Genomic DNA, 16026 nt, shown 5'->3' with positions numbered 1-16026 from the left:
CAATTTGGCATCATTCTGATCAGTGGTGTTATTTGTACAGCAGTTTGAAAGTTTAACCTTAATTATAATCACCCTGTATATTGAAAAAAGTATAATTTACTTTCCTCTAGTATCATTGGAGAACTAACACTAGCTCAATAGCAAATTGACTGGAATGGGAGAGGCCGCTCTTTTTTTAAATTAACTACATGAGCAGTTGTTTGATCTGATTACAATGTTACTTCACTTTGCTTATTCAGTACAAACAGGCCACACAATACTGACTGAACACACTGTCATCCTCTACCATATGATGTCATTTCTCTGCAGTATGGAAGAGCATGGGGTGATCACATTGCTTTCTTGGCCACTGTCAGGTTTCCAGAATTCTAAGCCACTATTACTCATCCAAATAGCTTCTTATTTGGCCTTATTCGAGACATTCTGTTTCAATCCTATCCCAACAGAAGATTAGTGTCAGTACTATAAACTAAATCAGGACCTCCACATGACAGACACATTCATTCATTAACAATTATGTATATATGACAGCCTTCACAAGCTGTGTAAAAGTGATCCTCTGCCGGTATCAGTTCCTCTGAAGTACACTGGGGAAAAAAAGTGTACTTTTAAGTATATTCTACACTGAGGTGGCAAAACCCGAGATATATCCTAATAAATCGCACAAATATTGGACCATACAGCATCTACTGCCACCCATAATTGTGTAAGTGCTGCCAGTGCAGGATTTTGTGCATGAACTGACCTCTCAACTATGTCCAATAAACGTTTGAAGGGATTTGGATCGGGTAATCTGGATGGGTAAATCGATCACTCAAAATGTCTAGAATGCTCTTCAAACCAATTGCAAACAACTGTCACCCGGATACACAGCCCATTGTCAACCATAAAAATTGTCATTGTTATGGAATATGAATGGTTACAAATGATCTTCAAGTAGACAAACAATCATTTTTGGTCAGTGATTCACATAAAACAGCCCACACCATAATGGAGCCACCATCAGCTTGCACAGTACCTTGTTGCAAATTCGGGTCCACTGCTTCCTGGGGTCTGCAAGACACCCAGCACTACCGTCAACTCTTACTAGCTGAAATAGGGATTCATCTGACCACACCATTGTTTTCCATTTGTCTAAAGTCCAACCACTATGGTCACAATCCCAGGCCATGCACTGCAGGTGATGTCATGCTGTTATCAAAGGCACCTGCATTTGCTGTCTGCTGTCCTAGCCCGCTAATGGCAAATTTCAGCACACTATACTAATGGATATGTTCGTAGTATGTCCCACATTGATTTCTGAGGTTATTTCAGGCAGCATTGCTTGTCTGTTAGCAATGACTGCTCTATGCAAAGGCCACTGCTCTTAAGTGTTATGTGAAGGTCACTGGCTACTGCACTCTCCGTGGTGAGAGGAAATGCCTAATATCTGGCATTCTCGGCACATTCTTGACACTGTGGATCTCAGAATGTTTAATTCCCTAATGATTTTCAAAAAGGGAATGTTCCATGCGTCTAGCTCCAACAAGCACCAACAACCAGTCCACATTCAAACACTGTTAATTCCCATTGTGCCGCTATAATCACAATGGAAACCCATTCACATGAATCACCAGAAAAAAAATAACCACCCCACCAATGCACTGTCCTTTTATACTTGTGTACGCAATACTACAGACGTTTGGTTATGTTTGTGTGCGCCACTATCCCAGGACTTGTTGCCTCAGTGTATACTCTTGAAACCTCTCTTGGCTGTGAACTCCAAATATTTCCTGGTTTTTGCTTGGCTTCTAATATTTGTCCTTTTCTTGTCTCAGTTCTTTATTCGCTTTGCACCTCTAGCCTTCCTTTTTATTTTCAAAGACCACCATCATATCCTCCCTCCTTCCATATTCAGATAAAATAAATATTTGATTTAGTATTCCTCCTCTTGCTCTATTCTTTTTCTCTTGTAAATGAATACCACTCTATCTCCAATTAATCTTACAGATCAACTTCTCAGCTCACTCCTCTTCTGCCACAAATGCTAAGAATACTGTTTATCATTTGTAATTTTAGAGTATTTTAATTATTCTGAAAGTAATGTCAGAGAAAATAGGCTGAAGTAGTATGGATAATGACCTGCGTGTCATGTCAGTATAATGTTTTTACAATTTGTTCATTAAAACTGGGGGAAGGATGTGGTATTCATATATAACTACATTACTGTATGTGTAGGTCACGTTTTGTGTTTATTACAGTTTACAGTTTCATTCGGAAATTATATTAACATTTATTCATATCACCACCACCATATTCAACACGAAATTACAGTCGTGTAACTTTCTTAATTATACGTATACCTGTGTGGAAGCTTTTTTTTTCGTGTACTACATTTTTCATACCTCAGGTGGCATTTTCACATCTGCCAGAAGTAATCTCCTATCAAACTAATAGATAATTTATGAGTTTTGTAAAAACTAACTAAATTCTGTCTTCTTTGAGATTTTACGTGTGGAAATATTTACCCGATAGTAAGGATTCTCTCTTCTAAATTCAACACATCTTGATAATTTATTTTAGTAGATCCACCAAGAAGGTAAAAAAATGAAAAATCACCACACGTGATGCATAGATACATCAGGAATACTTACCCGATCTAATTCTTCTTTAGTTTTTTCTTCTATGGCTCGTATATCTTCCATCGTTAGACCGTGCCAGCGATCCATCCAACAGAAAACTTGCCTACACAGAACATGAAACACATGTTACATGCACGTCACACTACATGTAATTGGGTAGGAGTTCTGACTTAAATTCATTTGTATGTTTACAACATAATCACAACTGAATTAAAATAGTACACTTCACGTACCTATGGAAGTTGGTGAACAATCGTCTCTCTGATTTCTGTATGAAATTCTCTATCCGTGTCTGTAGACCAAACCATTTGAACTCTACAGTGACTAGCTTGTAACATGTCATCACAGGATTTACCTGCAACTCACAAAACCAGAGTGTTGATAAAATTGTTCCAGGCAAAGCTGAATGATACCAACATCCAAGAGAGAAAAATATTTAAAATAAAATGATTTCTTACAATTCAAATCACGCAAAATTAAAAAGGGCATTAATTACTTATGATCATCTAAAATTTTAAATTTTATGGCATACATACACTAATGTTCTGTAAATATTTCTACAACAGGAATACTTGGTGTGATAGCTGACTTTTTTTTTTTTCCACATCAGATTAGGTGCATGACCCTGACTAATGGCCATACCTTTTCGAGTCATCAGTCTTCTGACTGGTGTGATGTGGTCAGCCATGAATTCCTCTTCTGTCTCAACCTCTTCAGAGCAGAGTAGCAATTGCAACCTGTACCCTCTATTTCTTGTATGAATTCTGATTTCTGTATTCCCCTACAGATTTTACCCTCTACTACCATGAACGTTTTTCTCTGATGTCTTAACACATCTTATCATCCTCACCCTTTTTGTTGTGCGTTCCACGTGTTCCTTTCTTCACTGATTCTGCAGAAGACCATCTCATTCCTTATCAGTCCACTTTTCTCAACATTCCTCTGTAGAGTCATATTTCAACTGCTTCAATTCTGTTCTTTTCCAGTTTACCAATGGTCCATGATTCTGTCATACAATGATGTGCTCAAAATGTACGTTCCCAGAAATTTCTTCCTGAAATTACGGCCCATTTTTGATACTACAAGACTTCCCCAGGCAGGAATGCCCTCTTTGCCAGTGCCAGTCTGTCTTGATGTCCGCCTTGCTTCATATATTACACTTTATTTTGTTTCCAAGGTAGCAGGATTCCTTAACTTGATCTACTTTGTGATCACCAATTTTGATGTTAAGTTACTCGCTAGTCTCATTTCTGTTGTCTCTCTCCAGTTTACTCTCAATCCAAATTCTGTACTCATTAGGATATCCATTCCATTCAACAAACCCTGTAATAAATCTTCACCCTCACTAATAATAGCAATGTCGTCACCGAATCTTATCACCAATACCCCTTCAGCCTGAATTTTAATCTCACTCTTGAACATTTCTTTCATTCCCCCACTGCTTCTCTGATGCATAGACTGAGCAATAAGGGCAAATGATTGCATTCTGTCTTACACCCTATTTAATCCAAGCACTTTGTTTTTGGACATCATATTTTATTGTCCCCTCTTGGTTCTTGTACTGTATATGCTGTCGTATGACTCTTAATTCTCAATTTCTTACTCATTTTTTTTTTTTTTTTTTTTCAAGTAGACATATCCTGTGAATGTGTGTATTTTTCTTTGGCTTTGCTCCCAATTGTCCAGTGCAATGTTAGGACTGTCTCCCTGGTGCCTTTACGTTGCCTAATGCCAAAATGGTCATCATCAGCCGTTAAGCCGATTGTGTGATAGTTTTCGTACTTAATCTGCCTAGCAATCTTCAGAAAATTGTCAATGATTTCTTTTTCGAAAGCCTGATAGTATGTTGGCAGTCTCCTAGATTCTGCATACCAACCTTGAGTGTTGTTTGGTAGCCACTTCTTAAAAATTTTAGAAGTTCTGAAGTAATGTTGTCTATTCCTTCTGCCTCATTTGACCTTATGTCTTCCAAAGCTCTCTCAAATTCTGACTGATTCTGCAGCCCCTATCTCTACTACACTGACTTCAGTTTATTCTTCTATCCCTCCCATTGAGGCCTTCAATGTATTCTTTCCATCTATCTGTTCTCACCTCTAACAGGAGAAATCCCATTGCACACTTCCAATTTCAATTTCAGTGAAGGCCATTTTGAACTTTCTATGGGCTCAGTCAGTCCTCCTGACGATTATTTTTTTTTTTTTTTTTTTTTTTTTTTTTTTTTTTTTTTTTTTTTTTTTTTTTTTACATTTTTCCTGCAGCTATTTCATTTGGGTTCCTGCACCTCTATTTCTTTCATCCCTAATATATTGCTGTATTCCTGTCTTTTCCTGCACATTTCTGTGCTTCCGTCAATCAATCAATTTAAGTATCTGGTCTGTTTTTCAATTACCTTTCCAACACGTATGTTTGACATCCCAAAATTTGCAACTGCTCTGTTTAGGGGTGCCCACTCCTCTTTAACTGAACTGCCTGCTGTGCTATTCAGTATTTTAGTATACTGCAGTATCTGCAACCTCAGTGAACTTCAAGCCTCTCTCTTCATTCTTAAGCACTTCCGTATCTGACTTCTTAGTGCACTGATTCTTCCTCACTGTTCTCTTCAACTTCAGTCTACTCTTCATCATTACTATATTGTGATCCAAGCCTATATGTGCTTCTAGGTATGCCTTACAATCCAATATTTGATTTTTTATCATCATCGTCTCACTTTACATACTGAATTACCCACTCAGTGTCCTCCTACACTTTCTGTACTACTTCATCTTGTCTGAAGACATCAGTGCATATACCAGAATTATTATTGTCAGTGGTTTGCTGTCAATTCTAATGAGAACAATGGTCACTCAGTTGGCAGTTCCCTACCAGAGTTCCACATGGAGGACTACTTCAGAATCTTTTGCCAATGGAGAGATCACCATGACACTTCTTCAATTACAGATCACATGTCCTATGAATATATCTATATATTAAGTGTCTTCAATGCAGTGGTTTGCACTGCCTGCTGCATCTTCATACCATTGGTCTTTGCTGATCCTTTCACCTTTTAGAGGCATTTCCCATCCCAAGGGCAAGAGAGTGCCCTGAATCTTTGTCTTCTTTGTCCTCTTTGACAAAGCCACTGGCAGAAAGACAGTGACTTCTTGTGGCGGAAGTCTTCAGTCATCATTCCGAATGATTCTTATGCAATATTTGAGCAGTGGTGAGGTCAAAACTGGGACCCAGGATGTTTTGATTACTAGTCAAAAACCCTATGCCTAGATAATGGGATTCCAAAACTGTAAACAAAATTTCGTATCTAGAATTCACAAGTCACAAAGCTCCTGCATACTGTGATTAGAAGTTCAAAATATTAATAAAATGTACATGGTGTGTATGTATACACAAAAGAAAAAGAGGGAGTGCACGCACACTCCAGCCTCACCTTGTCCATCCACTGCCCAGTGAGGGGACCTCTGCCTGTCTTCTGGCTCTTGAATGTCGTGGGGTCCTCATCTGCTTTGTAATCATTGCTGGATACTGGGTCATTGGCAATATCTATATGAACTATTTCCCTCATTTTCAGTTTTTCTGGGGGTAGTTCATGCACCTGAAAAAACAGAAGGTGTTGCTCATTTACAGCATCCAAATTTTGTTCATTTGAGGCTATACAGTAGATGACCCTGAAATGTTTCTTTTTGTTTGTAAATAAATTTAAGCCCCAAAAACCGAAATAATTTATGCAAACCTATGTAAGAAACGCTGTACTTTTGTATTAATTCTGTGTATTGTCTTTTAAGTTGTCTTAGAATGTAAAACTGTGATTCATTTTTCTTATATGTGGGAGAGAATACAGATGTTAAAACTAGCAAAAGAGAGCAAATGTATTTTTTAATTTCCAATTAATGCATCAGTCGAAGTGTAAGCAGTGTCAACAATCAGATTTTATGCAGTCAGCCACACCAAAAAGGAGTGCAGCGAAGTCTCTCAAACATTTTTCCACACAAGAGGCCTTCAGAACAGGAAGATAATTAGGTTAAGTGACAGTAAATTTGCCTTCAGTTGTTTCGTCATATATAAACATGAGCAGCACCAGTTTCGCTCTCTCCTGAGGCCCGCTCTCTATTGATGTCTCCACTCTTTTACTTGAATATTTCACACACCTTGAAAATATCTTTCGTCTATGTAAAATAATCACCAATATAATTGTTATTGTTTATCAAAATTTCAATAATGTTAACCTTGCCTGCCAACATTTCTATGTTTCAGCTAGGAGAACTGCAAGTCTGCTGACATCATTTGCTGCCCCCTGCTGTCATCATTGATGTTCGAACTTGTAGCAGCCACTTGAGTGTGACCCTGAGATCTGTTGAGCTGATCTGTAAATGCAGTTCCCAGGCAGCATTTCTGTGCATAATGCTTAATATTGATGATCAGCATATGATTTGCGTGGTTAGTCCACTCCATCGGTATCAAAGCAGGTTAGACAATATCTTGAATTATTAATTTTCTCTCTCATAGTGGAAAATTTGTCAGTGCTATTTTTAATAGGCTGCTTCTTTTAATTAATGGCACCCTAGTTAATTTCCTCTTATCAAAATTTATTTTTCAATTACCACTACAGAGTCCCACACAAAACGAGAGTGAAAACTTTCTTTTTCGATGGAAATAAAAATTCACCCCCTTTTGCATGTTGAAAATGGGCTTTGCTAGCTTTTAACATAGTTCTGTACAGCTGTTTGTATGATTGTAACGCCCACCCCAATAGCTGAGTGGTCAGCATGACAGATTGCCTCCTATGGGCCCCGGTTCGATTCCCGGCTGGGTCGGGGACTTCTCCACTCAGGGACTGGGTGTTGTGCTGTCTTCATCATCATTTCATCCCCATCCGGCGAGCAAGTCACCCAATGTGGCGTTGAATGTAATAAGACCTGCAGCAAGACGGCCGGACCTATCCCGCTAGGGGTCTCATGGCCAACGACGCCAAACACTCATTTCCATTTATGATGGTAATTCAGAAAACAAAGTTCCACTTTCCACAGGATAACACCACAAAACTAGAATACAAACTACCATTAACAATTTTCATAGATTTCATCACGTAATCGTCATCAGCCCGAGGTCTGTGTCAAACGTCAGCTCCTGAAGTTCTAAGTCACGTCCTGAAAGTAATCTTCCACTAACTCATAGAGAATGTTGACATTAACAGAAATAATCTCATAGCCGGCATCACGTGATAGACCGTGGTGCCCTCTACACTGCCTATATATTCGGCACTCCTTGAAGTTTTTGTTGCAGTTCACCCCTTTGCCTCCGAAGATGTCTCCCGTATTCAGAGAGGAAACACTAGGGAAAGTTTTATACATCGACCATGGTCTATTAGCCTGGAAGTTTTAAATGATGTCAGTACCGGTGTGGAAGCTTACACTGAATGACCTCCAAAAACTCTTTAGTAGGAATAAATGAGTTCATCTTTAAGAAAGAGGTGAAACACTGAACAGAAGATGACTGAATGTCCTGTAAAGCATATGCCTGCTTGGTGGCATCAATACTGACTTGTCTCTCGAGGTACGTCCAGACGATGCCTCTTTCCTCATGCAGACACACACACACACACACACACACACACACACACACACACACACACACACACACACACACACAGTTTGAGGTCCTCTGATGGACACTTGTCATTCAATATGCAGAGAGCAAAACCAGGTCATGTACAAAGTAAAGGTATTTAAAATGTCAAAATCAGCAAATTGTTGAAGCACTTGTAATGAAGTTCCCAAATTTACGAACCTCCATGGAAGTTATCATGCTGGCTGAAACTTTAAGTAGAAAGCTGCTCTGAAATATTTTGCAAGGCATGGAACATAAATCGCAAAGACCGATTAACCATAGAAAGGTAGTATACATTGCAAACAGCAGAAATATTGTGCCTTTCAAAGTCAAAAGTGAGACGAGACGGTGAAATTATCTGGATACGTGTAAAAGGTCTAGGTGAACTCAATTACTGGATGTTTTTAACAGACACCCAATTCCATCATGATAGTTTTACGATCATTTGAAGAAAGCTTATGCAAAATAGCATGGGAATGCCCCGATCATGCAATATTAGATGGAGACAACTTTAAGTTATTATGTATAAAGTAGGACGTCTACATAATCACTGCAGTTGGAACAGAAAGGCAGTCTTATGGAGCACTTTTGAACCGAAAACGTGTCTTGAGGAGCTAATTTGACAGGCCACACACAACAGACCTTGCAGCTTTGCAGCTTCAACCAGACCTGACCTTATCAACCGTGTCAGCATAGAGACAGGGACTAACGATTATGATACCATGGTGATGATCATTGCTAGAGTTAACAAATTTATCAAGAGAGAGAGAGAGAGAGAGAGAGAGAGAGAGAGAGAGAGAGAGAGAGAGAGAGAGAGAGAGAGAGAGATGGGGGGGGGGGGGAGAGGGGGGGATTAGCAGCTGGAACTTCCTGGCTGATAAAAATTGTGTATCAGACTGAACTCTGGACCTTTGCCTTTGTAGGCTAGTGCTGCACCAGCTGAGCTACCCACACAACTCACAACTCGTCCTCACAGCTTTACTTCCACCAGTGCCTTGTCTCCTGCCCACCACTTTGTTCTACTAACAAAATTAAGAAATTGCTGAGGAAGCAGAGACTGTTGCACTCTCGGCTCAAAAATGGAATTTTTTTTTATCATGACAGGAAAAATTTATAGAACATTATGCATCTGTAAAAAGATCAATGTGCAAAGCATACAGCAACTACCACCATCACATCTTACCAAAAGATCTTGACAACATCATGAGAAACTTCTGGTCTAGTGGGTCAAGTGGGTCAAGTCACTCTTTGACTAGTATGTTGTGCCAACAGAAGATAGCAAAGTACAACCGAAGCTTTTAAATCTTAAATTTAAGAAATGATTTATGCTCAAGGATCAGACTAACATACCGTCACAGACAGGACATTGTAATAGTCATCATTGGAATAGAGAAGCAACTGAAGGAGTTGTTAGGTCTAGGTGTTGTCGTTTAGTGACTATCGGAGGACACAAGATGACTTAGACAAAATTTCTAATTGGTGTGACGAATGTAGGCGAATATAAGTTAATGCAGATGAGTACGAAAAATAATGCCATAATGTTCAAATATAGTGATAGTATGGTGCAGCTTGAGAGTCACATCGATTAAATATCTAGGTTTAGTGTTCCAAAGTGATATGAAATGGAACGAGCATGTAAGGTTGGTAGTAGAGAGGTCTAGGCATACTGCTAGATTTGTTAGCGGCAGGTTCAAATAACCTGAGTATTACAGAGGTATTTTGTGAACTCAAGTGGGAATTCCCAGAGGGAAGCCAACATTCTTTCTGCGAAACACTATTAAGCAAGTTTCGATGATCAGCATTTGAAGCTGACAGCAGAACGATTTCACTGCTGCCAATGTACATTTCATGTAAGGACTATGAAGGTAAGATTAGAGAGGTTAGGGCTTGTATGGAGGCATCCAGGTAGTCTTTTTTCCCCTCAGTGGAACAGGAAAGGAAGTGAGGAATAGTGGTATATGGTACCCTCTGCTAGGCATCATATGGTGGCTTAAGATGTATGTATATAGCTTTAGGCTGTAATAACTTATTTGAATGACATGTTCTGATAATTGTAGTGTGTTTCTTTGGTTGTGTTGGTTGAAATTACACAAGTAACAATTAAAAATGGATAAGCTTTTCTTCACACAGAAAATGCAATGATTCTGCTTATGGAAAGTAGTATCTTCAATCTCCTTTTCAGATGAACATTAAGAAGTAAGCAAAGAGAAATACTTCCACTACAATGTATTGACAGTAAAAATTCAGATTAGTACAATTTGATGATACAATTTTATTATTAAAAAACAGATACTTGCTCTCCTTTTGCAGTGAAAGCTATAAGCTCGAAATGTCACGAATTTTGTGACAATCTCAATATGACAACCAAAAGACTAGTACACTTTTACAGAGGGTGCAGTATGGTAATGTAATTGATTAATAGGTTAAGATTTTCTGCATTGTATAACAAACAAAGCGAAGATAGGGTTTGGTCACATGCTGTGACTTACAGAAACCAGGTAAGAGTGAGTTTTTATTTTTACTAATTTATTATTCGTAATTACGGCATATTATCTAAAAATCTAAAATAGGCCAGACAAAGCGCTTTTCCTTGGACAGTTTTAAGACGTATTAATTATTTATTTCTCATGTTTAACATTATTTAGAGAGAGAGAGAGAGAGAGAGAGAGAGAGAGAGAGAGAGAGAGAGAGAGAGAGAGAGAGAGAGAGAAAACAGTGACCAGTGAACAGAGAGTATCTATAGAAGAAGTTGTAGAATGTTCACAGATGAGGGTGAGAGTATAGCAGCGGGAGGAAGTGTGCAGGCACTCATTCCTTCATTAATAAAATATTTTAACATGTTTTCTCCTTACAGTAGCTTTTATTAAAGTTAAAATCAATTTGCAGAAAATCCCCATAATTATATGTGAAGTTTGTACAATACATTGTCACTCACATTTCAAGAATTGACAAGGTCGTGGCAGTCAGTTGCTTCTTACTCAGAAAAAACTGCATCTAGAAGTAGAAATGTCTTGACATCATAATGTATCTTTACTTTTTAGCACATTATCAGCAGTCAATGGCATACACACATTTCAACAGGTGTATGTTTACACTGTGCAACGGCCTTGCCGCAGTGGATACACCGGTACCCGTGAGATCACCAAGTTAAGCGCTGTCGGGCGTGGCTGGCACTTGGATGGGTGACCATCCAGCTGCCATTTTTCGGGGTGCACTCAGCCTCGTGATGCCAACTGAGGAGCTACTCAACCGAATAGTAGCGGCTCCGGTCAAAGAAAACCATCGTAATGACCGGGAGAGTGGTGTGCTGAACACACGCCCCTCCTATCCGCATCCTCATCTGAGGATGACACGGCAGTCGGATGGTTCCGATGGGACACTTGTGGCCTGAAGACGGAGTGCTACTGCTACAATGTTTACACTCCTACTCATTGTAAACCCTGTAAGGTTTTTCTCCTAAATTAGCTACTATTCTCACCTCACTATTAAAACCATGTTTCATCATTATGGCTCTGAGTACTTCTCATTAACAACAATGTCTGCCCGATTAGCTGGGTGGTAACTTGCTCGCTCGCTCCCCATGCAAGCGGGCCCGGGTTCGATTCCCGACCGGGTTTGAGATTTTCTCTGCTCAGGGACTGGGTGTTGTGTTGCCCTCATCATCATTTCATCCTCATCATTGACACGCAAGTCGCCTAATGTGGCATTGAATGAAATAAGACTTGCATGTGGCGACCGAACTTACCTGAATAGGGGCCTCCAGGCCAATGATGCCATATGCTCATTTCATTTCATTAACAACAATGTCTTCAGTATTCGTATGGGAAGCAATCTCAGCCTTGCTGCTGGTATACAAACTCGTCAAAGCGGTAAGACTGAATTTACTTCAAAAGGATCTCACCCAGGCTAACCAGATTTTCCGGACACTTGCTATGACACTACCAACTGACAAAGTTTTAATGGGGAAGTAAAAATATCTCTCAAAAGTGGTGTTAACAATAGTACTATCCAGTTACCATAGAAATGTGGGAGGAAAACAAAAAAAATCAAAGTATCTAAAATAATTAAAAGGGAAGAAAAACAGACACCATAGCAAGAGAATTTTCACTATTTTATCTAGCATTTTTGTACATTGGTTGAAGCTATTTTGAGTACTCAGTCTCTCCGAAGAGTGGAAAAATACATAAGTGCAAGAGAGTTAATACTGTAAGTGCGAAGATAATTTTACTGTAAAAATCACATGTCAAGTTTTACAAAAAGCACAGATTGTTCCAAGTTTCATTAAGAGTAGTACCTCTATCGTAACAACCACCACCACAACCACTTCCTACAACCAAATTCTAGTAAGTATTAACACAACAAACAGTAAATATTATTGTATCACATTCTACATCACTATCCGTCATGCATTAAAGTTAAGGGGAAAATATGGTTTACAATGCATGGTAACTAATGAAAGTCTACAATGTATTAACAATCCCTAACTTACGTTATTCTGATGTCCTGTGTCTCCTAAATGTAATGATTCTATAACAATGATGAAATTCTCTTTCATGTAGCCAGGATTCTGTTTGCCACCACCAACAGCAGTTTGAAGTAAGCATGATGAAAAACAGAAACAAAGAACACCACGGCACAATTAGTGGGAAAATATATTTGAAGGAACATGAAAAATGGGAATGCAGGTGAGAAAGAACAGCAGACTTCTTAACTTCAGAACCTGTGGACAAAAGAAGCACACAAAAATAGAGAAACAGCTTGCCACAAAGCATTTCACTCACATTGTGTTGGTCACCTTTGTCTCCCACGTGCAATGTTTCAATTACCAGGAGAAACTTTTCTTTCATGTAATGAGGATTCTGAAATTTGAAAAATAAAATGACAATTTAAACAAATCTTAAAGCATTCTATCTGACAGAAGAAGCAGCCAGGAAAGAACAACAAATTTTAAAATGTCTTAGTGGTGTGTACATGAGATGACTTACACAAATGGTATCAGATTTCAGCTTTTCAGGCCCAAGATTTCCTTCCTTCAGAGGTGGAGTAAAAGTGACTATAGGATGAGGCGTGAAGAACATTGAGAAAATAGGGCAAGGCAAGTGAAGTTCTGCAACTGATTCTGGGAGGAATAAAGCAAGGACTGCAAACAGAGGGGAAAGTGAACCTTCTGACACCAAAAGCATATTTTGTTTTTTATCAACCATATCATAATTTTCTCAATGACACACAATAAAAACTTTCTTATTTACAGTTGTTCACTCTATATAAGTGAAAATATAACAATAAATCACTTTAAACATCCTAGCTGCTTCTCCTGCTGGATACTGAAAATAGTGCAATATTTCTTTCTTGTAATAGAATAAAATACTATATTACCTGTCCTGCTCTTCCAAGTAAAGCCATACTAAGTGTATTTTATTCGTTCCACTGCTTTTTCTGCCATGGGGAAAGTAGCATGTCATTACGCCAAGTATTGCAACACCAATATCTAATTACTTGCCACGTGATCAACATATATTGATACTCTATCACAAATTTAATATTTCAGTCTAAAACTTGTTGCACTGCTACTTTCCCCATTCAATTACTATTACCAATTAAAGCATCCTGAATTGAAGTCCATGTAATATTCCAAATTTCTGATATTTATATCAAGGAGTTCTCCACAGCTGCATAGGCAGACAACATAAAAAAGCTAAAAATCATCTTCAAATGTATTACGTTATCCTTTAGAAAAATATTCAGCCTACCAACTGATGTGATTCATTCTACTACAGCTCCCCTTCCTTCTGAAGCTCTTCACCTAGGAGTAGCACTTGCACCTTCTCTCTTCACTTACTTGTTGGATATTTTCCAATCTCTCTTTCATCCTATAGCTTTTTACCCAATATGGCTCCCTCTAGTATTGTGAAGATTATTCCCCAATATCTTAACGTGTCCTATCATCCTGTACTTTCTTCTAGTCAGTGTTTTCCACACAATTCTATGCCTGCCAATTCTGCAAAGAACTTCATTTCTTATCAGTTCACTTCATTTTCAGCATCATTCCATAACGCCATATCTCAAACACCTCCGGTATCTTCTTTCCCTGGTCTCTCACTGCCCACGATCAACTTCCATATAATTATGTGCTCCAGGCTGCGTATTTCTCAAAGTAGGGCCTTTGGTTGATAAGACTATTTCTTGTAGTGAGGATGCTCTTTTTCTGTGCTAGAATGCTTCACATATCCAGCTGAGGAAGCAAAATTGCTCCACTTTGTCTACTGTGTAATCTCTAATTTTGATGTAAATTTTACGGCCAATCTCCTTTCTGCTACTCCTCATTATATCCATGTCTCTTTGACTTACTCTCAGTCCATACTGTGTGTTCATGGGACTGTTAATATCTTTCAACACGTCCTCCAATTCTTTCTCATTTTCACTGAGGACAGCAGAGCAGTGCCAACAACAACTTATCATTGATCATCTTTCACCCTGAATTCTAATCCCACTCCTGAACTTTCATTTCATTCAATACTTTTTCAATGGATCCTAAGAGGTTTTGGTCTTATGTACAATCAGAGAATAGGTCAAAATCATCTATTCACTCATCCAGTTACCATACTGACATCGAACGTTAGATAGCACAGAGAAGTCTGAAGAACTGAATTGACTCTTTCACAATTATTTCACCTGGGTGATTGGAACATGGTCTCTCCTTTCAATCCTTGTATGAATGTCAAAATGGCAGATACCAAGATAACCAATCATGAAATAGAAGAGCAACTACAATAGTTTAGCAGTGGAAAGGCATCAGGACCAGATGATATACCTGTTATATTCTATGGAGATCATATTAAAGAACTTGCTTTCCTTCTAGCAACAGTTTGTCCTAGATTGCTGCAGTAATAAAGGATGCCTAGTGACTAGTGAAAAGTGCAGGCCACATGCACAAAATTACAGGCCTGCATCTTCAACATCAATCTTTTGTAGCATTATGGAACATTTATTCTGCTGAAGAATTATGAATTTTTGGAGAACAAAAAACTCCTCTGCAAAAATCAACATGGATTCTACAAACAAGGAGCTTGTAAAACTCTGCTAACTGTTCCTCCACGACATCCAAAGTGCCATAGACAACGCAAGCTGATGCTGTGTTCCTTGACTTCAGGAAGGCATTTTGACACCATCGTGCACTGCCGTTCAGTGAAATAAATACGAGCTTACCGAGTACTGGACCAGATTTGCCACTGAATTCACAACTTCCTTGCAGACAGAACTCAAGTCATTTTTAACACAACAAAATCAACAGATGTAAAGGTAAGTTTGGGAATACTCCAGGGAAGTGCAATTGTGACAGGACCTTTACTGTTTACAATGTATGTAAATGATCTAGCGTAAGACATCAGAAGCTCTAAGACTGTTCGCAGACAATGCAGTTGTCTGTACGAAAGTAGTAACACCACAAGACAGTACTGATTTTCGGAGTGTCATGCAGAGGACATAATAGCGCAGGCTCTGGCAGTTGACACTTAATGTAAATAAATGTAATATATTGCATAAACATAGGAAAAGGAATTCACTACTGCATATCTACACTATTGATGAGAAACTGCTGGAAACAACAACTACTGTAAAATATCTAGGCGTAACTGTCCAGAGCAACCTCAAATGGAATGACCACATTAAAAAAAAAAATAAATAAATAAATAAATAAAATCGTAGGAAATGCAGATGCTAGACAGATTTAAATGAAGACTGCTAAAGAAATTTAACACCGTCCATGAAGGAGGTGCCTTACAAGCCAATTGTTCCACCAAGTCTTTAG

The 16026-nt window shown here is 38.6% G+C and overlaps 1 protein-coding gene across 2 annotated transcripts in view; it reads right to left on the bottom strand.

Annotated features, from left to right (window-relative positions):
• Positions 1 to 16026, bottom strand: part of LOC126285423 (phosphatidylinositol transfer protein alpha isoform) — a 188065-nt gene that overhangs the window by 3874 nt on the left and 168165 nt on the right. The window contains exons 5-8 of one of the 2 annotated variants that reach the window (XM_049984791.1): positions 12709 to 12786; positions 6043 to 6207; positions 2855 to 2976; positions 2634 to 2724 (exon numbers count right to left, since the gene is read on the bottom strand). In XM_049984791.1, coding sequence (XP_049840748.1) covers positions 2634 to 2724; positions 2855 to 2976; positions 6043 to 6207; positions 12709 to 12786 — 456 coding nt within the window. Of the gene's footprint in view, positions 1 to 2633; positions 2725 to 2854; positions 2977 to 6042; positions 6208 to 12708; positions 12787 to 13000; positions 13079 to 16026 lie in introns of both variants that reach the window. The other variant, XM_049984790.1, reaches the window with a different exon arrangement.

The sequence above is a fragment of the Schistocerca gregaria genome, chromosome 8 (assembly GCF_023897955.1).
Source record: "Schistocerca gregaria isolate iqSchGreg1 chromosome 8, iqSchGreg1.2, whole genome shotgun sequence".
Taxonomy (NCBI): Eukaryota; Metazoa; Arthropoda; class Insecta; order Orthoptera; family Acrididae; genus Schistocerca; species Schistocerca gregaria.
The sequence above is the reverse complement of the archived record's forward strand: the minus strand, read 5'-3'. Positions and strand labels throughout refer to the sequence as shown.